The following is a 27,950-nucleotide window of genomic DNA, read 5'->3' as shown; positions in this document are numbered from 1 at the left end:
TTAAAAGCTTACTACAGATAAAAATGTACATTCCTTTTTCTTTGTGACTACATATTAAGCAAGACAGTGCCTAAATGCAGAGAATGCTCCATGGCTCCATGTTGTTACTGCACAAGCATTACGTGTTGCCATATTTCCACTGGGGAGTCCGAAGGCATAGCTCAGTGCCATCAATCCTCACATCATGAGAAATGGAAAGCACTTGTTCAGCTGCACTCAGGCTGTTGCTTCTTTGCACCTGGAATCCAGTGAGAACTCACCCTGACCTTTCATGTTTCCCTGAAAAAGCTTCCCTACACTTTTCTATAAACCAACAGACACTGGGGATGAACAGCTCTTCGGGTCTTTCATTGACTATAAAAAACAGGTTCTCTTTAAATCAATAGTTTAATAGTGATGCTAAATACAGATTTTGCCACATTTCTTGCTTGTAATTCAATGTAATGCTTCTGGGTACCTCAGTCATCCTCTTGCTGATTTCTTTTCTGTCAACAGAACAGGAGAGTTCAGAATGTTAGGACACAGTTATCTGAAGCAAGAGCACTAATAAATCATGTCAAGTGTTCCAGATACAATGGACTAGACAGTGACTGCATTTCTAAGTCATTTTTTGGAACAGTAAGAGATATTGCTCTGTTCCATTTTCAGCAAATGGAACAGAGCAATATCAACCCTCTCTCTCATTTCAAACTGTAGAATTTTATTTCCAGTAAAGAATTAGATTTACCTAGTTCATTAACTCATGGAATATACAAGAACCAGAAAACAAGAGTGGTGGCAAGAGTCAGTGATGCAGGTGAAGGTAACCTGCCCTCCCTTCCCTAACCTACTCATGTCTTCATGTCACTGTGCATTCAAAGACCAAAGAAAACAGACTGAAAAAGGAACAACTCTATCATGTTTTTTCCTAATATATTTGTCTTGTAACTTTTTAAAGAAAAAAGTTTAAAATATTAGAAGTTAAAAGCATTAGCTCCAGGCATTCAAAAAACAAATTTCCATCCATACTACATTCATATTTATACTTCAGTGAGAAAGGAAGCAGCTCAGTCCTTCAGTAAGATTTGTCAAACTACATTGATTGCTTTCCATAAAAAATTAAATTAAATTAAGTGAAGTGAGAGTAGTAAAGAGGTTGCACTTCATCACTTCAGAAACAATCAACCCAACATTGTGTGATGGTTTCATACATTGCTTTTTCTGTAATTTTGTACACTTTGTTAGTAACAAAAGCAGAGATCCAGGGACTTTGGTGTTTCCATTTGACAAAGGTAGAAGGTCAGAGATTTTTTTCTGCTACTTCTTACCAGTTTTAGAAAGTCAATCAATTTGTGAACATCCTCTCCTGTGGAGAGGTCCACAAAGTCCTTGGGCAGTCGGTAGCTCAGGTAGGGACTGGGCTGGACAGTGACTTTGCTGTTGGTACAACGGAACACTGGATAATCCTTTGGAAAAGGAGAAAACACAAGAACAGTGGACATGAATATGAAATGTTTCTGGGACTCCTCCTGAGACTGAGTCATGCTGCCAATGAGTTTATTTGGCATTCACTCAACTAAACTTGCGCTTTCCAAAAATTGTAGCTTTCTTATAAAACCTCTGCCCACTTAGGAGCAATTTAAAATGTCAAACATGTTACACAGTCAAATAATGGCTTTCATTACCTCACTTTAAAGTTGCTACAGTGTATCAGTTATTAATGTACTTAATAAATTCATGCTTGTGACAGTGCTGTAATAATGGAGCTATAAGGAACTTTGGGCATTAGTATACATATCTGGATAGAGAAAAATCTTTTTGATAGAATCCTTTAACTTATCTCCACAGTTTCCTTGTTTAAACACATTTGCAACTATAACCTTACTGAAATGATAATTTAAGCTTTTCAACCAATTTACTGACTGAAGGAAAAAATACCTCTACAAAAGGGCCAAAAAGATCTCTAAATGCTGAATTGTAGCAACAGGTTTTGGAGAATGATATAACTTTCAGTTCAACACATTGACATGCCATGCAATTGCCAGCTGTACTGCAATAAACAGCTTTATTTAATGAAAGATCAGCAACTTTACACCAGATTACATGACTGGATGCCAGGTGAAACATGAAGACAAGTTATTCTACTTCTTATCCAGGACTGAACTACAGAAAAATGTGCAAAGCATCTGGAACAAGAGAAAAAGAAATCCCAAAATGAAAATTCACGTGTCCCACAGACAGCTCTGAACTGGGAGTGTGATCTAACAAAGGAGACACAGCATTCAGCAGGAGGGTTCATGGAATGGGTTTTCAAACAGCTACAGCCCCAGGGTGAGACAGAGGCAATGGCCTGAAGGACAGCCTGGAGTGGGGTGTCCCTGTCAATGTGCTATGGAAAGGGCCACAGGACTAAAGAAACTCCCAGATGTTAAAATCAGCTCAATGAAGTTTGTCATTTCAGTGACCTCTAATGCAGTTCAACAGCTAGGAAATAAAGAAAAGCCCACACTGGCCAGCCACCTCTCCTCAGAAAATAACCAAGTGTTTCCCAAGATCCATTAACACACCATTTCCTAGCTCCTACCCAGCTGCACAATGACTTGTTAAGATGTGAGGACTCTGTCTCAAGATGCAGTGAGAAAAAAAAGCTGGAATACAAAAAATGAAGACTATTCCTCCCTTTCTGTATTGATGGGGAGTTGCTTGTTTTTACAGAGGAAATATGGCTTGGAAGAGAGATGGAAAAGCCTTGTTCTGCAAGTCCTGGGAGTTCAACCAGAGGACAAGGCTTTGTAAGGGTGCTCCAGATGATGAAGAGACAGAAGTTAAGCTTCTGCTTGTCTTCCCCCAAGCATAAAACTGGAGATGTGGGAAACTGCATGACCGATATAAAGAACCAAGTAGAAATTTAAGTGACTATATAGAAAAGTAATAGATTTTAAGAACACTGTAAGGAATGCATCAAAACTGTGCAAAGCAAGCTTCAGGGCATCTTCTTTGCAATGGGCTCAAAGCTGCAATATGGACTTGTACTGTTTGAACTAAAAACTCCTTTGCTGGCATCTAAAACTAGAGGGTGATACTTGTTGAGATTAACTATAAGGTAGATTCTACTTACAGAGAGTTTACATTTCACAGGAGTTTCATTTACTTCAATGGGATTTGTATCACAATTTGATTGTAACAGCAAAAGAAAGCAAAAATAAGGCCATAAATCCTGTTGGATGTTATTCAGCCTCCCTCACCTGTTCTGTTGCTTCCCCTTCACTCTGGTCTCCTTTCAAGTTTTTTCCAGAGATGAGTTCTTCCCATGTAAAGAGCAGGGAGTCTGTTACTTCACCAAATGGGTTAAAATCTATTAACCAAATCTTACCCTGCAAAGGAACCACAAATGAATTAAAACAAAGCAAAAAAGATAAAAGAAAAAAGAACCAAAATACACATATATTCAGATTATTGTAGTATGCTTGGTCTTTAGATAAAAAGATGTCAAAATTGAAACTACCTGGCTTTAAATGTTTAAAATATTCTAACACCCTTACCTCATAGAGTCTTGTATCACAGCAAGCTATCATGTATTAATTTACTTTGATTTTTTTTTTAAACAGAAGATCAGACAGAGCTCAAATAAACTGAATTTAGTTCTATGCCAGAATGTTTTCAGATGAGCCCACCAAAGTTCTGGCTAATCCCCATGATCCACCAAGATCCCCAGAGAGAATGAACAAGGAATAGGGGAGAGCACTAATCAAAAACCACAAAAAAAACCCAAACCAAAAAACAACCAAATCCAAAACATGACCAAACAAACAAAAAAAAAAAAAAACCCCAACTGCCCAACACAGGGATTTTTGCATTCCGTGAAAAACAACCTCAGCAACACTGCACCATCCAGGAGTCTACAAAAATTGCTGTTCTTGGTCTTAAAAAGGACCCTAAAAACAGAGAGCAGTGTCTACAAAATGGTGGAGCTCATGAGACCTCAAAGATGCTGTACAGAGATAAATAACTTAAAGGCATTTTTAATACAGCCATTACTATTAGTCCACAGTAGTTTCTACCTCAGCTTTAATACAGCTGTGTTCCAAACAGTCGTGGTAGGGTGCACAACAACACAACTGCTTTACAATTGAAAAATGAAAGCAGAAACGAACAAGATGTATTAGAAGTAACAGACATGTGGGGGAGGAAGAAATAGCCTGTGTTCCTTGAGGCACTTCAAGGGACAACCCCCAGCACTGGGCCATCTTCTCTTGCCCAAGGAAGTATCAACTATTCTAATAAAAAAACCCCACTGTAATAAATTATAAGGAAATATGACTACAGCTGCTAGTAAAAATTTGCAAAACCAGTATTACATCTGGATTAAATCAGTTCTATCAATCAGGGAAGGGAAAAGTAACATAAGCAGGGCTGAAGAGTTTTATTGTGTTTATTATAAAGATCAACTGGAATTGGGAAACAAACCTGAAGACTGTGTAGCTACTAAACATTAATTTTGCTTTCTCCTCTTTTCCTTCATTTCTGAAGGATGTTCTTGCTTTGAAAGATCTTGCCTATCTTGATTCAAGTAGCAAATACATTAAATTATTTACACTACAGCCATCTGGTTTGTAACACACAAAGATGCTTTCGGAGCGTTGGCAGAGAGTAACGTGGAGACTGCCTCTCCCACCCACACCCCCTGAGCTGTCCCACAGGCACTGACACACTGTGGGACTGCAAGGGATGGAAACCTGTGAGCAGAAATGCTCTGGTGCCTCTGTAACCATCGCCAGCGAGCTCCTGCTGCAGGTGTGGGGAGTCCCAGCAGAGATGAAACCAGTGGTTATGACTTGCACGCTGGAGCTGGGCCAGCAGCCCAGCAGGGAGCGTGTGGTTGCACACAGGCTTTCACAGGTGTCTGTCTCAGGGCAGGTCCAAGGGAAACAGCTCTCACAGAACCCATTTTAAGAAGCCAAAGCACAGAAACAACAGTGCTGAAACCAGACAGCTACAAAAGAAACTACAAACTGGGGGGACACCGACCTGGGTAGTTTCTTATTTGTTCTGGAAGGGTGAGTAAGCCCAGATCTGCATGGTTGAGCTGCAACACCTCTGCACTAATACTGACACCACCACACCAGAGAGCCAATGGGGCAAGCTCTGCTGTCATTTCCCATCCCTGGTCCTCCTCAAAAGGCTGTCACAAATTCTCATGATAAGCAATCTTTTACTTTTGCTAATGGGGGTGTCTTGTCAGCTCCAAGGCAGCACGAGGAGGAATCTGTGGGTTTCGATTCATTCTATCACTCTAGAAAAACAAGCTACTGAACCAATTTAATCACAGACAGAAGCAAAGGCTGGCAAAGTTCATTCAGCAGTTCAGAGAATCTTTCCTTGCATCAGAAACGTTTATACCTAGTACTTCCCTATGAAATGCTTTCACAGAAATTCCTCTTCACCCCAAATACATCCAGGTCAGCTTTTTCTCAGGAACATTAAGATCATTTCTTTAGAGAATAAATGTACCCTGGAAAAAAACTGAAAATTGATTTTGAGACTACTGAAAGCCACATGTTTTTTTGTGAGCACCCAGCAGTGTTCCTCCACCCCTGCAGACAGCAGTGCAACAGTTGTTTCTTTGAGATGGTATTAAATCTGCACTGAGCTTTGCTAGCTACAAATTGATGACAAGTGGCAAAACAAACTCAATATCTCTTTTCAGGGCTCATTAAAAGAATTGTATATAACCCTGGGTCAGTAACCAAACTGCGTTTTCTTAAGATTAACTTCTCTCTCAAGTGTTACATGCAATGTAATGATTTAAATACAGTTTCAGATAACTTGCACTGCGTATCTAAAAAGCAGTAGTAAGGCTATTTGTTGGCTGTCTTTTGCCTGCTATTAGTAATCCTTGCCATACAAGAGCAGAGAAATGCACAAACCAGGAAAAAAAATTGTGCGTAAGTGGAGGGGAAAAAAAATTCCCCTACTTGTACTACATGGTGTTTTCTTCTCATCCTAAAAGAAAGACTCAATAGAATTACTACACCCTGTCAGCTTCATGCTTTTTTTTGCTAAGGCATTAAGCAGCAGGGCACTGAAAGGAAGTACCCATGACAAAGCCTGTTGGTTAAAGGAAGTTACAGACAGATAAAATGCAAACTTAACTGTTACATCTCCCTAACTCCAGCTGCACCTTCTTGCACTGTGACAACGCTCACAAGGCACAGACACAAGCACTGGTCTGCTCCTTAACAAGAGCTGGGAGCCAGCAGTGGTCTGGAGCCACTCCTTGTCTTACCACAGTGAGTTGTCCTGAATTGGTTTGTTGTTCACACCTGGGAGAGAGCAATGGGCAACAGCAGAGCCGACTCTCAGGCTTTTGTGAACTCCCCCCTCCAATTCAGTGAGCAGGACCTGTGGAGCCAACTCCAGACAGTCCCTAAGAAACTGAAGTGAGCACAGGGAGGAGACTGCTGTCATTTACAATGGTAACAACAACTTGCTTCTCCAAGCTGAATATTTAGTTGAAAGGATTTAAAACAAGCAGACAGTGAACATTTATCTCCTTCTGTAGGTGAGGTTGCTGTGCAACCAGCCTGATGAGGAGCATGGGCTCTGGAAATTAATCATGCTCACAATATTCTTTTGCTGCCTGTAACTCACACGCCAAGGGAGCGATGAATAACACAGTTGCAAACCACAATAGTACGTGTGAAAGGAGAAGCATCTGACACACAAAGGGCTAGCTGGCAGTTTACAAGACCTGAGGGTAGAATCCACCGAGAAAAATCTACAAACAGATATATTTTATCTTGACAGATGAAGAAACACTGCTCATTTGAGATACCACAGGCTGAAACCTTTTACTTAAGTAATTTCTCTTCATGCCTCAGCTGTGAAGCAGAGCACCCAACGGCAGAATCTGGTTCAGTGCTCAAGTGCTGTTCCTCATTTTCCCTGACAGCACCCTCATGTCTGTCAATCTGAGCCTGGGCAGGTAATTTCAATTACAGCATAGCTGCTCTAGCCCATAGCCTTGTTTTAAGTACCTACATTAAAAGCTGGGCTGAGAAATGGTGCAGTCCTGGTTTTCCACGTGAGACACGTGAGACAGTTCGGTTTTGTAAACTATGGCATAATTTACTGTTACACAATTACAAAACAGTTCAACAACATTCAAAATGAGAATCAGGACTTATTCTCAATACACTCAACTGTAATAAAGACTTTCTACAATCAAGCCTTTGAAGCACAATTCATCTGACCAAATATTTTCCCCACTCACACTAGTAAAAGTCAAGGTTACTAACTCTGATACTGGCACCTTCGTAGAATTATTTAGGTTGGAAAAGTCCTTTAAGATCATCAAGTCCAACCCTTAGCCCAGCACCTCTGTGTTCACCCCTAATCCACACCCCTAAGCACTACACCTGCCTATGTTTTCCAAATAGTTGAGGTGGGATGCTTCTCCCCAACACCATAACTATCTGGATGTTGAGGGTTATGATCTGCCCAACTCTCAGAACCACAGCTGAGCAGCTTGAAAAGAAAAAACTGGCTTCCATGTGTCACAAACATTCATACCCTCTTTTGAGAATCATCCTTTCTTATCCTAGACTTCCAGATATGAACCATTTTCCAATCTCACAAGGATAATCTGAAGAAATATTAAGGTTAATTTTGGTGAGTTCAAATGCTGTAGTGAAAAAACAAACACAGAGAAAAAGAAATAAAGCCCAAGGAAATACCTGTCTTAAAAGAAAATGCCCCAAACCCATTTGTGTGTTTGAAAGCTATTTGGACCATGCCCTTAATGCAAGAGTCACAGAATATCCTGAGTTGGAAGGGACCCACAAGGCCACTGAGTCCTGAACAAGACAAATCCCACCATGTGCCTGGGAACACCACTCATAACCACATGCTTTTAATTTTCAGTCAGCCCTGAACTGGTGAAGCAGTAGGACTTGATGACCATTGTGGGTCCCTTCCAACTGAAATAATCTATTCCACTCTACATTACTGCAGCAAGGACTCTCATGTCATAACAAAAACAAAGTTGCCTCTTGTAGATTCATAAAACTCAGAAAATTGCAGTCAAAGCCTAAGTTCTGTGCTTTAGAACAGACAACTTCTCTGGAAGATATTAACTAAATAATTACATCACTAGCAGAGACATATTTACACCCCTAATCCTATTATTCTCCTACTGCAGACAGCATTTATCATAGAAAAAGACCCGTGGAACAGAGTAACATCAAGGAGGTTTTGTTTGGTGCTTTTTTGTTTGGTTGGGGTTTTTAGTTAAGTGGTATTTTTTTTTTTTTGTTTGGTTGGTTGTTTTTTGCCAGGACCACTTCTAGGAAGACAAAGCTATTACTTGCTTGATCTTTGTAACATTTCAAGTTTTCACAGAAGAAATTATATACAACCTATTGTTCACTTACCCTGCTGTCTCTGTACACATCAAAAACAACTGAAAAGCAGAAAAAAATGTTAATTGTAAAAGATATATAATTTCACAGAAGATGTCTAAATCTGAATAGATACTTGTGTACACAGCACAATCTGCAAAGTCAATATGTCTAATGAACTGCAAGCCAGAATTTGGTATACTTCTAAGAGGGAGCTGAAATATTTCAAGAACTATTGTTAATGCACTGGGAAATCAGCTGCTGGAGTTTTCCATTTAATGTTGGTTTCTTCTGTTGATTTTTCTCCCATGAAGAATATTTGATAAACTCTTAGCCCAGAGAGCTTATCTTTGACATTACTGCTGTTTCGTTTACAGCAGAACAGAGACATTTCAGGGAAGGATCAAGACTTCATTGTGTTGGACATTGCACAAATATTTAATAAGAGAAGGTTCCTGCTCCACAGACACTAGAATTTCAGCAGCTAACAAGACAAACAGGTTGTAGGAACAAAGGGGTCGGTGGCAGTGAAATGGCCATGTTTGATGTCACCCAGAGCAGACACAGCACACCTAATTAATATCAACATATCCTTCAAACAGCCCCCTTGCCACTCAGTGACTGACTCAAAGCTGCCTTGCCTGGCTCCACTGTTGTTCCTCCCCTGGCTTAATTAAACATGGCTCTGTATATGCAGCTTCCCATCAGCTCCTGTTCTGTATGGTTAAACAAACCTTTGAGCTGCCTTTCTATTGAGCTAGGGAAATCAACAGGGAAGCACTAAGGCATGGCTACATGCAAAAGTTGTACCAGTTTAGCAGGAAGAAAGAAAAAAGAAAAAGAAAAGGTTTAGAAAAACCTCAGACAAGTGCTATACTGTTACTTTCTTCACTAATAAGGGCATATTTCAGCTAAGAGATTTCCCAATACAAGTGGATAAACTAAACTCAGGATGTGACTGCAGAACACTTGAGTCTCAGGAAGCTGCCTGTCAGGAACAGGGATGTTGACTGATCACCTCCATGCATGTAAAGCTTAATCTGACATTTCATGTGAAGTCAGCTGGGCTAAGGGCAAACCACAGCTCCACAAAGCCAAAGCCAGTCACGTAGCTGGTTTTTACCATGCAGCCTAAAAATCCTCACAGCCTTTGCACAAGCTGGGCTGTGTCAATGCCAAAGGCACTCCAGGATTAAGTGCTCTGTTCTCCCAGAAAGAGCAGCCCTTAGTGGCTAAGCCAGTCATCAATGCAAAGGGGGGTACAGGAACCCCAGGATTTCTTCTCCAGCTGTTCAACTGAACTTAGTGTCTGCACCACATCGTCTCCTTAGTCATAGCCAAAAGATATCCCTTGCATTTGAGGGTTTCTATAGTGAGGCCTGTCAGCCTAAAGCAAGCCCATGGCAATCACTGAGGCTGATGGCATTTATTGGGATTCACACAGCTGGAATTTAGACTGATTGCACTCTTGTGACTGGTTCAGGACAGTCACAAACCCTGAACAAGAAAAAAACCTGAATTATTGCCACTCTCAGAGCAGGAGTATTCTGTGCTAGTGAGACTGTAATCAAACTTCACCAGAACCTGCTCTAAACAGAGGGAAAGCCAAAGCCCAGCTCTGCACTATCAACACCTCCAGAGCACTGCTCTTACTGGGCTCTTATCAAAGGTATTTAGAAGGTTCTAACATAATTTAGAAGTATTTATAAAGCATTCACCCATCTGTTATCCTACTGCTCTGACTCTGCAATGCTTCAGCTGCTCTGACTCAACTCTTCCATCTGGAGATGCTACCAGACCAACTGGAAAAAGCAGAGCAAACAGCATCAAAATCCCCAATGAAACAAGAAGTCAGGAAAAAAGCTGTAATACCTTTCCTTTTAAAAGCAAACAAACAAGCAAACCCAGATTTTTATTGTTAACAACACATATGCTACCAGGCAGTGGATCAAGGGAGATGATGGGGGATAAATGCAATGTGGTTTAAAAAAAACCACCCACAAAACCAAAGAAAACATTTTCTGCATGGCATTTCTCTGCAGATGGACCAGCATTTAGTGCCTAAGAATAAAAGGTTAACAAACCTTCATCCCAGAAGGTTGCCCTGAAACATCCCTTTCCCTCAAGGCAACTCAGATGGCACCCTTTACATAAGATGACATTTCAGACCTTTCAGTTCACCAGCCAGCTATTTCAGAGCCTAAATCTAGGCATCAATTTCCAAAAATAGTGCCCTGAATTCTTATCTATCAGTTGATTACATACCAGCTAAAATTACATTAAAACACAGAGGAAAATTAAAAGGCAGTAATCAGAATGCCAGATCTATATGACTGATCTTACTTCAAAATGTAATGGACTTATTAAATTAATTCTACTGGTCTTCTCCAAGCAGCAGTTTATGAGAACTTCTCTGGGCTACAACAGAGCAGCTTTGCAGAGTCAAATTATTAAGAATTTCAATATAACAGAGACTGGCACTTGAAGGAACCTTTTCAGATGGTTAGAGAGGACAGATCTATTTGACAGCTCTGGTGTCCCAGTAAAACAATTAATAATGTTAAAAGCCCACCTAAGGTTGACTTATCAAAGCATTAGACATGACTGAAAAACTGCCAGAAAATTTTTATGTTTATGGTTTTCTGCTAAGCTGAGGTTTGGTCCATGCCAGACCTAATTTAAATTTCTTCATCATGTTTTTCACCACTATTGATAACCCACCATGATGCAACACCATTCAATTATCACTAAACCATGTTAGAAAACTATTTTAAATCAAATTTGCAAAGGACTTCACATTTAGAGAACAACACAATTTACTTGGACTGATTAGGTGTATCAAATACTGTGGCCTTTATTCAAAGGTTTTGGCACCTAACCTGGTGTGCATTGATATTCTAGATGAAATAATTAAAACTTCTTGAAAAGAAACTTAAAAATTCTTTATTCAACGAATACATCAATAATTTAGCAGCAAACATCTGACAACACCTTTATAAACAAGTATTCTTATCACTACTGAATGCCTTTTGTCAAGGATTTTTTTTAAGATCTTTTTCCCCGCTTTTCTGACATAAAAATTATTTTCAGGTTTAAGGGGGAAAAGCTTTAAAAAAATTATTATGCCTTCTGAAGGGATCTTTCACACATCTCTTGTGTTTTCTTGGAGAGCTCCAGCCTATTCCTTCAGGGTTTTTTTTTTTGTTGCCAGTATAATTGCAAACCTTTGCAGCTACATGCTGTAGCCACAAGAGCTTTCAGACTCTCCCAGACTAAAGAGAACCAAGCCCTGTGAAAGCAAGAGCATTGAAGAGAGAGATGCATACCCACAGATACCCTCAAGATACTTACAGTCTTCATCCAAGAATTTATATTGTATGTGTTTCTTGAAGAACTCCTGTATGGACCTACAGATCTCCTCATGCTGCTTAGAGATATGATCGTAGTACTGGGTGTAGTCCCTCTGTGATATACCTGTCAATAATTTCAGGTAATTATAGAGAGGTCTAGGCATGCAAAAAACTCAACCAGAGGGAAAAAAAAGGAGTTATCAAACACATAAAATGGGATTTTCCCAAGTTTCTACCTTTATTAGAAAACAGTGACTGACTGTTTGTCTTTATTCTGCTATACTTTAAGTACTTCCATTAGGAATCTCTTCCTTGAACAGCTCTGTCCAGAATTTTGTAAACCTCATTTTATATGTACACACTTTAACTATTTTAAAGTGAATTTCAGGAGGAAACTTTGCCTGTGTTTAATCTTCCTTTCAGTTTTATTCCCTTTGGTTACTCTGGTCCAAAACTTTTTTCTGCACATCACAATAGAGACCACAATTTGGAACCATGAAATGCCAGGGGTGGAGGCTAAGCTTGCACATTAGCAAAGATGACCCTTGGATACCACAGATTATCTTTTAACTAATTTTTTAAGTGTGGAATAACATGTGTCTGTTTGATAAGGCATCCCTAAATCCCCAAATCAGTGGGATGTCATGCAGGCCAGTACCTCAGTGCTCCCATTTGCTCCCTCAAGGGTTTTCTTGCCTATGTAGAGAAACCACCCCTCCTACAAGTTCTTAATTTCATACATTTGTCTACAAGACACTGGTTTAAAATGACATCAACAGGATTATAAACTCACATGCATCTTGAGTGACAAGAGTTCTCCTACAGGATATGTGTCAACATAAAACATTGCAATACCCTGCTTGGCAAATGTCAAACCCAAGACCTGCCCCATCACTGCAGAATGAGTAATTCAGGCTATTTACATACAAAAAGAGACAGAAATCCCCAAGGAAGACGAATCAGTGACCTCAGTTTGCTGTTTAAACCATATACAAAACACAGGGTTTTACTGTAAGACAATGCTGACTACTGCCAAAGATGTGCTCTTTTTTAAAAAGTTTATATAAAAAGTTTGTGATGTCAGTGGAACTTTTAATTTTTAATACTACTGCAAAGCTTAAATTGAGTCTAAAAAACAAAAAACAAAAGATGATGGCATCTAGGGGGATGCAGATGTGTAACTGGAAAATCATTCACTATACTGCAAGTATCATTCCTTAGTTTGACTGACAGGCTTATTAATTTTAAGAGTATGGGAACATATTGTGAAAAATCTTGGAACTATCTTCAGAAATGCAGCTGGAGTGCTAACTAAAAAAAATCCCATACTGGCAGATACATTAGGTTTCAAAACCTGGCCATGAAATGTACAGAGTGCTTAATTAGCCAGTGTACAAATGCTTTGCATCTCTGGCAGTTATGGTCTTCCAGCATCACAAGACAGGACAGGATTCAGCTCTCCTCCCTCCAAAAAGCTCTGTCAGGAGCCATTAAGCAATACAGACTTAATGGGAAATCTCTGCTATCAGGAAGATAAACTCTGTTACAGAGAGCTGTAATACACTTGCAGCTGGCATAAATGGAGAGAAAATGGGAATATGAGCATAGGAACACCAGACAGAACAGCCAAATAAAAGGGCTTAAGAAAATGGTGTGTGTTGACAGCTCCATAGGAAACCCAAATCAGGAAATGAAGAACAGGGAGTGTGCTCCTAAAGGTTCACAGAGGTGGGAGTGGATGGAGCAATAAACTGCTGACAGCTCCCAACAGGTACAAAAAGGCACAGCCAAAACTCACCATGCTAAGACAGAAGGAACAGTGAGAACTACAAAGCCAATGTCCCTGGCCTTCCATATCATCACAAGGAACACTGGACAGACCACTTGTGGATATGGAGCTTGGTGCTTGTGAATATGTAGGATGAGAGAGGCAAAGTGAGCAAACCTAGTTTAATCTTAGAGCAAAAAAAAAAAAAAAAATCACCTTCCTTCCAGTATTTGCTCCATCACTGCTATAACACTTCCTTGTTAGAAGAGTTTAGGCACAATGATTCAACCTTGTTCAGAACAAATGTGCACTAATCCTGTGCAATTTGAGTTTCTGTTCATCTCTAAAGATTTCATGGAAGACCACACCAAAATCAAACTTCAGAGTAGCAATTAGCTTGAAATTAAACCCCTCAATTCAAGCACCTGTATGTGCACTGAGTATCTCATTTCCTGCTATAGTCAGCAGAGAATAGTCAACACAACCAGAGGAGTAAAACTGAGCTAAATTTACCCTAAATTACCCTAAATTTACCCTACTCAGCTGCCTACAACACATGCTCTAGCACAATTTGCCTGTTCTCCAGCTGCCAGGGGTCTTCCAACGCACCCACCAGCTCTGTGCATGCTGTGGATGGATACCCTGGATCTTCAGTGCTACTTGAAATGTTTTATATTTAGGATTCTGCACTTGAGTAACAGAAAAACAGGCTCTAAGCTACAATGAATTTAATACGGACTCAAGACAACCTCCTACACCTGTGGAAATGTTCTGACCTCCCCAACTTTCTATATATAATATCCACATGGGGTCATGTATTTACAGCACAATACAAAACTGCCTCTGTATTCATTCTGCAAGTTGGAGTCGAGGCAATTTGCTCCTGACTATAAAAGACTCTGCCTTCGGGTGAAGTTTCTGATTTAACAATTAAATTAAGAATATTCCCACTGTAATGGCAAGCATGCTGAGCTGTCAGGCTTTCAAATACAGTGGAAAGTGAGATGTGGTAAACCACATTTTAAATTACAGAAAGAATAAACCATTAATTTCAGAAATGAGGTGAGAAAAGAAAGAGCTTCCTTCAGCCTTAGCTCTCATTCATGGAATCAGAGAAACTCCTCAAAACTTCATCCAATAATTTTGTTTTAAAGAAATTCCTTACCTAAAAGCTTGTTTTCCTTGACAAAGCATCTGAATTCTGCACCAGGGATTAGTTCACACCATTTGCGAAGAACAAGCTGTGGAGGAAAACCAAGTGACAAAGCATTGTTTCAGAAAAGTAACAGCATCCTTTTGTCAACAGGTCTGCCTTTCAGAGCTACAGTCTTGCTGCAATGATAAGATGACCACTGATACTAGAAAACAAAACAATCTTAAATTTGCAGTTCACATAATCATCATTGAAAATATTTCAAAACAATTAGATTTGATATTAATTTCAAGAGAATCACAGAATGCTTTCAGTTGGATGGGATCTCTAAAGACTCCATAGCCCAAACTAGCTAAAAGCTAGAAAGGTTCAGATTGGGCGTAAGAAACCATGAGGACTGTCAAGCATCGGAAAAGCTCCCTCACAGAGGCTGGGCAGCCTCTATCCACTGAGGTTTTCAAGACAGATTTTATAAAATGCCAAGTGAGACAGTATGATCTCATTCCTTACCCAGCTTCAAGCATGAGGATGGACTAGACACTTCCTGAGGTCCCTACCCACCTTAATTATCTTATGCTCTTCCACTTTGTACAGTATTTATAACTGTGAACTCATTTATGAAACAACTCCCAAGTTACATTAATGATAAAGCATGGAAAATAAAAACCCTGCCATACAACACAACAAATCTGTCATGGAATTGGCAGAAAGTTGCTCCCTAGTCAAAGGAGCTGATGAGCAGAATTAAATTTATCCAAATCAACCTCTATTCTGGTACACACCCAAGCAGAATTCTGTGACGCCTTTGAAGGCGCAAACCAGTTAAAATAAGGACACAGGACAGAAATAGAAAGCAAACTATTATAGTCAATAGGACAGACTGCCTGGGAATTAAAGCATCTTTCTGGCACTTTCTCAAGTTTCTCTATTTCCTAAGATGAAATATTCTGAGGGATTGAAGGCCCCAGCTACTGCTACTGGATGCTGGCAACTCCCAAACCGTTTAAACTACAGCAGAAAACTTCAGTAACCGGAGATGACATTCCTAACTATGGTGTTAACATTAAACTCTTTGTTCCAACTTTTAGAGGCCCTGTATCTTTAAAGCACACTTGATAGTGCTTTAAAATAAAACAAGGTTCATTCACTTTTGAAAAGCCCTTTAAAGCCCACTTCATTATGACAAATGTTGTATTTACATAAAAACTATTATTAGAGAGATGACTAGATGTTACCATAAAAGCAGTAGCTCCACATTATCAGTTTAAAGCATCTCTAGCTGAACATTTTGATCTGGTAACAAACATAGGAAACAAGATGTGACAGACCAGTTCAGGATGTCCCCAGCAACTGCAGCAAGCCTCAGCCTTGGTAACCTCAGTGTGATGTTCACAAGCAGCTCACCATCAAGAATACATTTATTTGAGCTACTGAACTTGTCCTTCCTGTCATAACCTGACAGACATGAGAGGACATTGCAAGGAAGCTTCTCAAGTCGGCACTTTAGCCCACCTGATCTGCAATTAAATGAACTTCTTATGACCTGCAGTGCTAAACCAGACTTCCCTTCATACTGAAAGCAACATGAATAAAACAAACATAACACATTTGATGGACAGAAACCCAGTCACAATTGTCAGCCAGCCTGTGAGCAACTCTTTTAAATTACTTAGAAATCATGCAAGGAGTCCTACCTCATAGCTCAAGGAAGGATCAGGGGAATCATCAGTACAGTGAATAAATCTGGAAAAATAAGGCACAGGCTTCAAAATCTGCTTTACATGTAAGATTTTAGCCATAGTGAGAAAAATAACCCCAAACTGTGAAACATAAGAACTACTGTTAAATTATTTCCAATATGTACAGAGCAAGTAAATGCAATACGTAACAACAACTCTCCTTTTGACAATTATTATGGGAAAAAAACAGAATCATCACCTCTTTTATTCTAGTGCAATTTGGAAGCACTTAAATCTGGACAGGGATGTGTCCAAAATGTCAGTGTTTATTCACTGTTGATTTATTTCTGTTTGAATCAACAGTGCTGCTCTTTTCCCCTCGTATTGTTATGTTGGCATAACTGAATTCTCAAAAAACCCAATAAACTTGAGCAATCTAATCCAGTTTCACTGCAGTATGTTTTGCCAAGTACTTTTAATGTTTAACTTCCCAAACCACACAACAGAGACACATCATCATGCCTTACAGCAGTTCATTTCCATGAATAAAGGATGCAAAACAGTGCTGCTGCTCAGCACTCCTGATTCCATAGCATGGTATTTTTTAAATTAAGAGCCTTAAGAAATGCACTTACAAATCCCTTGAGAGTGGGAATAAACAAAACTATTTCCACAACTCCAACCAGATGTCAAGGTTTTGTCCCTTTTGAGGAGCTGACTCTGTCTATCTCCTTTTGGGAGCTAGCAAGAATGGAAGCAGATATAAGCCAAGTCAGCTTCCAGGTACCTCTTTTACCATTTTACAGTAAACCTTGCAATAGATTCTGTAACTTTCAGAAGGTATTCACAGAAGAACATGTGTTTTTCTTCCATTTCTACTCCCTGACCTTATTGGCAACAAACTACTTGGAAGCACAAAACTGTGTTAAGGGTCACTGCTGAGCAATAGTCCTAAATACAATATTTATAGGATCTCCTTTTGGCAGTGAACTTCCTTCAGCAACCCAAAAGTCTCACATAAACATTGCATTTGTAAGACATGGCTTCCCAGCCTTTGGTTTGAAGTGAAGAGCTATTGTAAGAGTTCATTCTGTATGCTGCCAGCAGAAATAAATTTCACACATTTTAGTTTAGACTTTAATATCCACAACACACAGAAAAGTAGGGCAATACAGGCAGGCTTTCCAAAAGCACAGTGATCAAACACATCACATATATATATCTGTAAGCCTGTGTAAACAGATAACATCCTTCAGCTACAGTTTAGATTCCCCACAATTTAAGATCTGTCAAGGCAACAGAAACAAACCCATAAGAGCTCACAGTTTTGCTAGAATCAGAATTCCTCCCTTACTAGAGTATATGCCTATCTTGCTGAAGAAAATATCCCCCCCCACACACAGCCAGTAATAAACTTATCTACAAAGGCAGCTGAAGTCCAGCATGTGCAGTTTTACAGTGCCTGCACACGAGAGGTATCACCTCTCACAGACTCCATATCTGAGACTGGGGTACCTGCAATCCACTTCATTCCAATAACAGTCTTTTCCAGCAGCCAAAAAAACCCCAGCCTTATAATCAAAATTATTCCCTAACTCAACCCTCAAATATTTTGGGTAAGAGCTATGTGGGGAAGGATGGTTCCTCTTCCCTTGTAAGTCAGAAAATTAAATCCTTGGGTGCCATCCCAAGCCCCACAGACTGTACAGGTATCACTGCCAAGCACAGAGGCAAAAATACTGCAAGACACAGAAGGGGTATTTTTTTTTTTTTTTTTTTGGAGCCTTAATGACACAGGACTAAGTGTAAATGAGGAAAAAAAATGGGTGAACACAGCACAAGACAAAATAAACTCATGTTTTTTTTAATCTAATTTTCCTTCTTAATATTATCAAGAGTTTTCATTGACAAAAGGCCACCTTTGTTCAGGGAGTAAATTTTTGGCAATTTGAGTTTGCAATTTTATATTTTTTACCAGCTCATTGTAGCATTTATTGCTGAGACCCATCTGAACTTGTGTACTACAGATGGGCTTTTGATCTCTACAGGCACAATGTTAAATGGGGTTTCTTCAATCCACATCCTATTCAGGTTTGGATGTACTTGAAAGAATAATCAGGAAGACGTCAGGCACCCCAAATTGAGAGATGCCTGAGCTGTATTTTCTGAAGCCTCTGAAAATTGTCATTTTGAATACTATGGGTGAAAGGATCAAACTCTTCTGTTGTTGTGGTCAACAGCTGTTTTACAGAGTTACACTTAGAAGTCAAGACAGAAGGATCAAGATCTCTTTATATGTGGCAGCTCTATGTCAAACTCCAAATGCAAATACTTGACCACAGGACATGCTACAAAAAGTGATTATGAAAGTCAGTTTTCAACACTAAGAAAAGCAAAAGGTTGGCAAGTTTCTCCAGTACCTACCCTGCTAAAAAAGTCATGAACTCATTTGCAAATCACTGAGAGATTTAGGAACTATTATGAATATGATGAGAATTGTAAAATTTGTTCTGTACCTGATACTTCCCTGTTATTATCTCACAGCTTATTTTAAAATCTTATTTAAAAAAGAATAAGAAGAAGTTTTTAACAGCCTTTGAACTGTATCTTTATTCCTTTAATATTAAACCTTGCTGGAACTCTGAGGCCTAAAAGAAATAGGAAATTCATACACCACTGAAAAGAGAATCTTGTACCACACTGTATATTGCTAGGAAAAATAGGTGAGAGTAAAACCTCAAAATAAAAAACTCACCATCAAAGGCCTCATTTGCCACATCCTCTCATGTGCAACTGCCTACCTTGAAACAGTTTATATTAAGGCCTAAACTATCAGCTCCTGCTCCTGCAAAAAGATACTGGAGTGCTAAGGCACAGTCTTCATGGTCCAACACTGCCTCCTATGTTTTGTTAGGAGAACACAGGCTGTTATTCCTCCACATCTCAAAAAACTTTGGAATTCAATATTAAAAGCATTAAGTCTGGCATCAGAAAGGCTGTCAGAATGCAGAGGCATTATCACATCATTAGAAGTACTGCTAATATTTCTACCAGTCTCAAGGTGAGCAATCAATCATGTTTTAACAAAACATAGTCCACCCATTCTAACAATAAGGAAGAAAACTGCATTTTACACCAATACATCCACCAGGGCTAACAGAGCTTTCTGCTCGAAAGAGGAGCTTTAATCACTTAAAAGAAATCCCAGTTAGAAAGGGATTTTTTTAATCACATATACTCAACACTAAACTTCTGAAAGCCTACATTAATTCCTGAAAAATTAAGATCACACCACCCACAAGATTTTTTGTGAACTCAGCTAAATAAAATACAATGCTGACTTTGAAGCAGAAACAACATCAACTGCATTAATGAGTATATCGCTCTGAAGTCTTTGTTAATTTATTTAAAATTAACATGCTGGAAAAGGTAATTTACTAGTCTGAACTCATCAACCAAGGTGTCAGCATCATGAGAGAATCCAAACTTTTAAAACAGTCAAAGCAATTTAATCATGCTCAAGTATATTTGCACTGAGTCCACATCTTTTAATAGTTTGTATTGAAGCATTACATGGTTGAAGTTTTCTTGGAACTTGAGACAGCTGAGAATTACAACAAGGGCATTCCCTGAGCTGAACAATGTTTAGAGGCAGACAGGAAATGGGAGAGGAAGAAAAAGGCAAAGAAAGTGGTTTGCCTTAAGACCCACATCACTGGCTTTAATTTCTAGGTTAAAACCCAGATCTACAAATTGCCATTGCAGCACATTTACCATATTATGACCATATGAAGTTGATATTTAAGTTTATAAAATTGCACAGGAAACAAAACAATGCCAAAAAAGGGTATTCAGCATTTCAGCTGTTACTTATGTAGGGCAAGAAACCTTTAGACCATACTGAGCATTATTGACAAAGTGGAAATATAGTGCATTTCTCCTCTCTCCAAGTAGTCCTTCCAAGGGATTTGGATGCATTATGCATGTAATTTGTTCAGCACTTCAGGTTTTTATGCCAGCTACATTTTTAATTTCTGCTTGCTAAGGACTAGTGAACTGGCAGCTAATCAATAGTATAATTAAGGACGACCACTGATTTAGCAATAATCATTGCACTGTTTGGGGACATTCTGTACAAATAACTTTGTAATTTAGAAATACCAAGCAGAGACTGGACAATAATAAATGCTTTAATCAAGTATGACATAGTCAGAAATTACAAGATGTACACAGAAACCAAGGTGATTTCCCACAATCATGTCATAAGCTTTACTTTTTTTACCACCTTAGGTGTGCTATATAGTGGTCTTAACACACTGGACAAAAGTTTAAATGGACTGGACCAGTGGAGTTTGAGATGTTGCCTTTCTGCAAGAGGTTATTCTCCCACAGCAGGATGAGGAGGAGGGAATGGGCCTGCTATGGGCTGCTCAGCCCCACTGTTCTTGTGTGAACTTCAGGTGAAATCACTGATGCTTCAAGTCAATAGCCATGCTGTGAAACCTCACACCACAGCCACCAGTATGTCCTCACTGCCCCTTCCACCAAGCCAGTGCTCACTGCAGGGGTGAAGTGAAGAGCTGAGGCACTGACTAGAACTGATACAAGATTAATCCAGACAGAAAATACACTGATTTCAGTATCAGTGTATTTTCATTCATTCTACCACACAAAGAGTTGCCACATCTAAATCAAGTGGCACTTGCCGAACATTTGCTTGTCTCCAAGACTCACTAGAAAACAGTTAATCAAATAGAAATTCTGCAAGGAGCTCTGGGTACTTTTTGCTGGACCTCTTTATGCATAAAGACAGTAAATATAAACTCCATAGTATTTAACTATCAAATGGGATGATGCAAAGTGTGCAGTCCTTTTGCAGACCTACAAGAATCAGTCCTGAAAGCCATTGCAATAAAAATTTACTGCTCATCTCTGTGAGCAAGCCATCCTCCAGACACCTCACCTCTCATTAGGGGAAACCATGAAAAGCAGCTCCTTGGGAAGGCACCAAAGGCTTCTGAAAATTCACTCACTTCTGACATGTAAACGATAGATTTGTCATCTCCCCTATTCCTTTCATTCTCTGTGACCCCAAAATCATGAATTCTCATTCTTCACAATTGTTTCCCAAGTCCAACATAGTTTTCAAACTCTTCTCCCCTCCTCCTCAGTCTCTTCCCCAGCATCTCCTCTCATTGCAGGTTAGACATGATATAAATATATAATCAGAAGTGGAGTTACAGCCTTGCTGCCAAAAGCCCCTTTTTTTTTTCTCATGTACCAAAAACTGGGGAAAGACAGTCTCATTAGAGTTGCAGGAATAAAATAAAAAAGAAGGCAGTTGCACACCATTACTCCAACTGGTTTCACACTTTAAAAAGAAAATTTTTATCAAGACATAAGCCACTTGACATGAAACTTACACCTGTTAACCCCCTATAAGGCACCTAAAACAATGGCTCTGCATTTGACTGAGTCTCCTGAAAGATCTTGTACTGTAAATAAGCATTGAATAATTACTGGAAAATTATCTGTCAGATACCAAGCCACAGATTGCCCCTTTTCTTTGAAATTCTGCTTGTCTAGGAAAAAACCAAAAAAGTAACCATAGTAACAGAAATATCAACTCTGGAAATCTCATTTTCTTTCAGAAAAATGCTGTATTTCAGAAATGAGTGACATAAATCAATGAGATGCAGGCACTACAGGAAGAAACTGTTCCTATACAATTAAATACTCCCTTCATGTGAGCAGATAAAAATCAACCCCAAGCACATACTATTTTTCATTTTATCTGTAATTGCTATCCTTAGTCACCTGGAATGTGTTTGTTTCAAGAGCTACAAGAACTTGGGTTCAGAACAAGCTCTACAAATATGTGAAATATATTAGCAGAAATCTCAAGCACCTTCCAGGCAGCCACACAAACCTCAACAGCTTTAAAATAAGAGGACATGGTAAAGTCACACTTTATTACCTTAGGAAGTGGCACTAATAAGGGTAGCAACAAGTGAACGCCAAAAGAGGTGGGAAGGCTAAAAATCTTAAGAATACAACACAACTTGCTCAGGAAAGGTAGTCAAAAAAATATGTTCTAAGTACATACTGTCAAGGCACACTGGGTGTCTGTGCTACTTTAATGTCTTTCTGGTTTGCTTTTGGCTTTTTCTGGCTGTGTATAACTAAGATTGTCTGCTGGAAATGGACTTACGGCTGAGTGAGGTCACGAGTGATGAAGTCTGAACTCTTGAAGAGGAGGAAGATGTCACTGAGAGCTTTACATTTCAGAGAGCTGTTCATTGCTATCCAGTAGGCATCCTAAAGAAACACAGAGATTGCCTGAAACACACCTTTACTAGCAGGAGGGACTGCAAACTTCAAGTCTATCTAAATATTATGCAAGGCTTGAAATAGATGCAGAAAAGTATTTCTTTTTATTTTGAGGAAAACTTCATTAGTGGTTAAAAGAGACAAGATAGTGCTTGATTTTCTTATGAATACTCTGATGAAAGCAGTGCAAATTCATTTGCAAAATTAGGTTTTTGCCTTACTGCTTCCAGGAATTTTCTTGGAATGCTTGATTGAACACAATGTCTCTTGAGAACACAAAACAACAATATTTGGGTGCACTCACCCAAATAGTTAAGAGTACTTAAAACTAACTAGAGGAAAGTTTATTGCCTTTTTTTTGAAACTGTGGTGCTTTTCATCTTTATAGCATGTAAAGTTTTCAACTAGTATCCTGAACAAGAGCCTGCCCATCACACAACCATCTGTGACCAGGATATGGGTTTTAGATAGGAAAGTCAGTGCTGCCATGCATCAGCCTCCCTAAAAATCACCATCTAATGACAGACAAGATATGAATACCTAAAATTAACTAGGGGAAAGTTTACTGCTGTTTTTTTTTTTTTTCTGAAACTGTGGTGCTTTTCATCTTTATACCGGGTAAAGGTTTCAACTAGTATCCTGAACTAGTTTTAGATAGAAAAGTCAGTGCTGCCATGCATCAGCCTCCCTGAAAATGCAACATCACCACCTAGTGATAGGCAAGATATTAGTGAAGTGGTGGATTCCACTTAGAGTAAAGAAACCACCACTTCACTGATACCTTGTGTATCACTTCTTCCTTCATCAGAACCACCAGTCTCCTCTTCTTTCCAAAGCACTGAGAGAAACCAAACACAAAACATTATGTATGACAACATCTGTTACAAGTTTTGGGAGCCAGCATTCTCACCCTTGGAGCACTCCAGTTGAGTTTAGGAAAAACACTGCCACCCAAGGAACTTATTGCTTCCTGAACTTTAGCTGTGAACTCGGGAAATTCTGGTGCCTGGACAAAGAACAATAGCAAAAATATGAATTTCAATACATTTAATAGTGAAGTGCAGACATCTTCTAAATACTGCTAGAAATACATATTGCATTAGAAATAAGTCCAAAATCAGTAAGAACCTCAGAAATATAGAGTACAATAAAATCACTTAAAGAAATCACTTTATCAAATCTGTCATTTTTTTCTATCAGAGAAAACTAAAAATGCTCCCAGTTCTCCCTCTCATTACTAGCAAGTATCATGAACTTCAGGAGAAAATCCAAAACATCCTAAGAGCCACCATGAAATCTGCAACAGCTAGCAAAAACACAAGTCAAATAACCAAACCTTAAATCCTTACCTGTTGGTTTATATCCTATGGTATATTATTGTATACAAATAAGATCCAGTTATATTTAAACTTCTGAAGAGTGATTTTAAAATTAAACATATCTTTACCAATTCATAAGCAATTTGAGTGATAGCTGCTAATTTAGACTCTAGTTTTACAAAATGTTAGTAATACTTTAACTAATCAGCTCTTCAATTAGGTCTTAAAGTCTGCTTAACAATATATTGATTCAAAATAGAGGACACACTGCAAAGGTTGGACTAGAAAATCTTGCCTTGTAAAAAACATTGAAAATCTAAGATTGAGTTAAAAAAAAACCCAACTCTTCAGGTTGCTCCAAACTCTACCCTGAATGTAGTGCTACAGAAAAAAAAAAAAAAACAAACCAGGTTGCTGACCTTTAAAATAATATGAAAGGATTTGAAGCATATGTCAAAGATTTTTCATATAATAGTATTTATAGCAAGAAATACATAGGAACACTATTTTCTACCTTTTTTGAAACTCAATTCAAAAGTAACTCCTAGGCTAAAGCTAATTGATGCCTCTAAAACTTAAAAACCCTCACAGCCATACAAGTGAATAAAAAACCTCATACATTCTGGCATCTCCTCACTGCAGCTTCCCCAAATGCAAACATTTAAAAAAAACCTTCTCACATTTTAGCGCAGTGACCTAGACTGAACTTCAAGCATTCTGAACCTTTCCTTCGTACGTTACCTAGTCTCCATGGGAAACTACACGTGGAAAACTGAAAAAACCACTTCTCTAATTTTATTTTTAGACTTCCAGTTGATTCCAGAAATTGCTCCTGCAAGAAGTAAAACTCTTCATCCACTGCACTCTGATCCAAGCTTTTCTTGTTTTGACAGGAATCAGGAGTCCTACTATCTATGTAATACCAGCACATATGAAGCCTCCTTGGGAAAATGTTGCCAACATGTTATTTGATTAATACAAGAGGATAAATATACACACAAGAGGAAAGTTCTGCAACTGCATAAGCAAGCTGGACTCCATAATTTCCTGAATTTTGAATGCCTGGCTTTGTAACCATTAATGCAATATTAATGCAAGTTATTCTAAAACCAGAATTTTGTGCCCCTCCACTCCCCTCATGAGGAACCTGTAGACTTACCTAGAGTCATTTACCCTGTGCTCTTCTGACAGGTAAATACCTCTTAAATATGTATTTCCTTATTGTGTTCTACATTATAACAGAACCTGATTAAAAACTCTGGTATTACTTATTTAGCATCATTACCATGAGCTTTGCAAACCATATGATGGATCCTAAAATCCTTGTTTTAAATAATTTACAATTTAAGGAATCTAGGTTATCAAAGGTTAAATATTTGAACTGAAGATTAATCAGTGTGCACAAATGTATTAGTTTTAAACTCAAGGCTGTAAATTCTGTGCTAGTAGAAGCACCACTCAAAGCATGGCTGTCATCACATGGCACCTAATCCAACATGAGCAATTCCACACCCTGATGAACATTAGGGAGCTAAAAGACTTAAGTCATAGCATCGATGGCAGAGTGCCATGAGTACTTTAACTCTGACAGTGACGGGGTAACAGCAAATTTCAAAAAAAAGATGCAAGAAAAACATCAAGAAAGCCTGGTTTGCATCCATTATGATCTTGATTCCATGTGCAAGGAAACCATAAAGACAGGACAAGAAAAAAAAACACAATAGAGAGAGAGGTACTTAGAAGCAATAATGGCATATCAAAAGAAAAGCTGTGAAGACTGAGCTGCAGGGGCTTAGTTTCTTCTGCATCCAGTCTGATTAAATAATTTGGAGATACTCAAAGTGGTGAAAATGAAAGACAGCTATATTTAGAGCTGTACTGCAGTTCATTTCCTAGGGTCTAACAAGTGTATGATTTTTGGGGAAGAATAAAAGTGTTTCATTTTAGTTAAATAAAATCAAGCCAGCAAAACCTTTTGGAAGATACAGACATCTATACTGCCACCCATCTAAAATGGTCTGAAAGAGTTTAAATACAGCAAGAGATATCTCTAACCAGCAACAGGTTTGTATCACAAGGCTGCAGAAAGAAAACTGCTGACAAACCCACACTGGGCTTTTGCATGACCTTACCTTAAGTGTTGTAGTGTTCTCATCATCTGACCACTGTTCAAAATAAGAACAAACTAAAGGTTACCAGCTTCCTGAGCCATCCTTTATAATTTATGAGAATATCAGAATTCATGCAGCCTCTTACAACATGTAGCTCAAATCATTACCCCAGACAGCGTAACATCACCATCCTGCAATTATTTTGGCTGTAAAGTAAGACAGGAAAAACACTGTATATTCAGCTGAAGTTCTACTCTAAAGTATTGATAAAAATATACCTGCATTTATTTCAATTTTGATTTATATGAGAAAGATGGACATTTCAGAACTCAATCTTCCCTATCTCCAGCTTGTCTCCAGCTCCAGCACTTCCATCCTTAGACCCATGATCCATTAGTTTCACATTTCTTTCTTTTTCTTCTCCTTTTTGTACCTTCTGTCACTTGTAATTACAACATTTTTCAGTGTTTTTCCTCTAGAATGGCCTTCTGAGTTATGGCCTCAGAAACTGTCACTGTTTCTTGAAGTAACTACTCCAAATCTACTTCTAATTTTTCAGGGCATGAAATAGCATTGAATTCAATTTCAACATTCCCCATCATTATTACAAATGCAATTTTCAAGAAATGAAAAAAAAAAAGTCTTCTGTGAAAGAGCATAGAAATATCTTCAACTTTCCCTGACTTCACATAAGTGATCACATTTTTATGTTTTTCATGGCAACTATCACATGATAATTATTTTTGTGAAGGACTCTCCCCACCTATAAATTATGCAGAAAAAGTTATACACTCATATTTTTCTCAAGAGACTTGATATTAATTTGCATTTTATGCTAACCTGTATCTCCTCTGCATCATCACTCCCCTCCTGAGAATGACTTGGCGGATCTTCTCTGAAAGAAAAAAATTAACAGGAAAAAAAATTAAGCACTGGAGTTTGACTTGACTATGTCCATTACATTTCCACAGCATTTCCAGGTCTTGATGTCAAAATATGTTCATAAGAAGATTAAATCTCAAAACCCTGACAGAGAAAAATCAGAGATGCCAGTTCTGAAAACTAAAGACCAAATAGCTGACATTAGGCTTAGGTCCTACTCTGAACATTTTGCTTCTTTCAAATAAGCAGATCAGCTTTTGCTCTAGAACACCATAACTGAAGTGTTTTGACATCCTGTTAATGATTCTTTTCTAACTTTATTGTACTTCGACATAAACACAAATTTGATTTTTTTAAAATAAGTTAAATTTAAATTTTTGCCTCCATATTCCCTTTCCAAGTAAAAATTCATAAACCTTGAGTTTCAAATATCGACCTGTGAATTTCTGGCTCTGAAAAGAAAATGTCCTCACACTCAGCACACAGACAAAAGAAGATCTTATGAAAAGTGGAGAGTGTAGTAAGCAGGGCAAGGTCAAATGAACACCCCTGCCAAAAGTCAATTCTTAGACAAGCTAAGTCTCTGCAGTTCCTCAATGCACTCCCACAAGGACTAAGCCATCAATCCAGTTTTTGAGATCTAGAGGTCAGATAAGGGTGCACTGAAGGTTAGAAGCAATCTTGGCCTTGACTGCAGGAAGATCACATTCACTTATAGCTAAGGAAATTCAACTCAGAGAAAAAATGGTTTCTAAAAGGCATTTTAACTGCAAACATCTTAAAAATGTAATTTAAGTCAATCATACAGCTGTCCATTACTCCATTGAGGACGGCAAAATTGTAGAACACAGCTGTTAAGTCAAACCTTCAATTTCAGCTTTTCTGAAGGCTTATTAAAATAAACAGCTGCTGCTAAATAAAGTGCACAATTCTGCAGAAGCAGGTGACAATACTTCTTCTGATCAAAAACAGTTTAAAAA

At 38.6% G+C, this 27,950-nt stretch overlaps 1 protein-coding gene across 1 annotated transcript in view; it reads right to left on the bottom strand.

Moving 5' to 3' along the window:
* Positions 1-368: 368 nt before the first annotated feature.
* The window catches only part of CDC123 (cell division cycle 123), a 30,525-nt gene continuing 2,943 nt past the window's right edge, over positions 369-27,950 (bottom strand). Inside the window, exons 3-13 of the mRNA XM_009086894.4 lie at positions 26,929-26,983; positions 26,110-26,142; positions 23,569-23,664; positions 22,540-22,646; positions 16,344-16,392; positions 14,662-14,737; positions 11,730-11,852; positions 8,412-8,440; positions 3,225-3,353; positions 1,308-1,445; positions 369-485 (exon numbers count right to left, since the gene is read on the bottom strand). Of these exons, the coding sequence (XP_009085142.1) occupies positions 459-485; positions 1,308-1,445; positions 3,225-3,353; positions 8,412-8,440; positions 11,730-11,852; positions 14,662-14,737; positions 16,344-16,392; positions 22,540-22,646; positions 23,569-23,664; positions 26,110-26,142; positions 26,929-26,983 (862 nt within the window). The 3' untranslated portion in view covers positions 369-458. The remainder of the gene's footprint in view (positions 486-1,307; positions 1,446-3,224; positions 3,354-8,411; positions 8,441-11,729; positions 11,853-14,661; positions 14,738-16,343; positions 16,393-22,539; positions 22,647-23,568; positions 23,665-26,109; positions 26,143-26,928; positions 26,984-27,950) is intronic.

The sequence above is a fragment of the Serinus canaria genome, chromosome 1A, assembly GCF_022539315.1.
Source record: "Serinus canaria isolate serCan28SL12 chromosome 1A, serCan2020, whole genome shotgun sequence".
Classification (NCBI taxonomy): domain Eukaryota; kingdom Metazoa; phylum Chordata; class Aves; order Passeriformes; family Fringillidae; genus Serinus; species Serinus canaria.
Note: the sequence above shows the minus strand (reverse complement) of the source record. Positions and strands in the feature narration are given on the sequence as shown.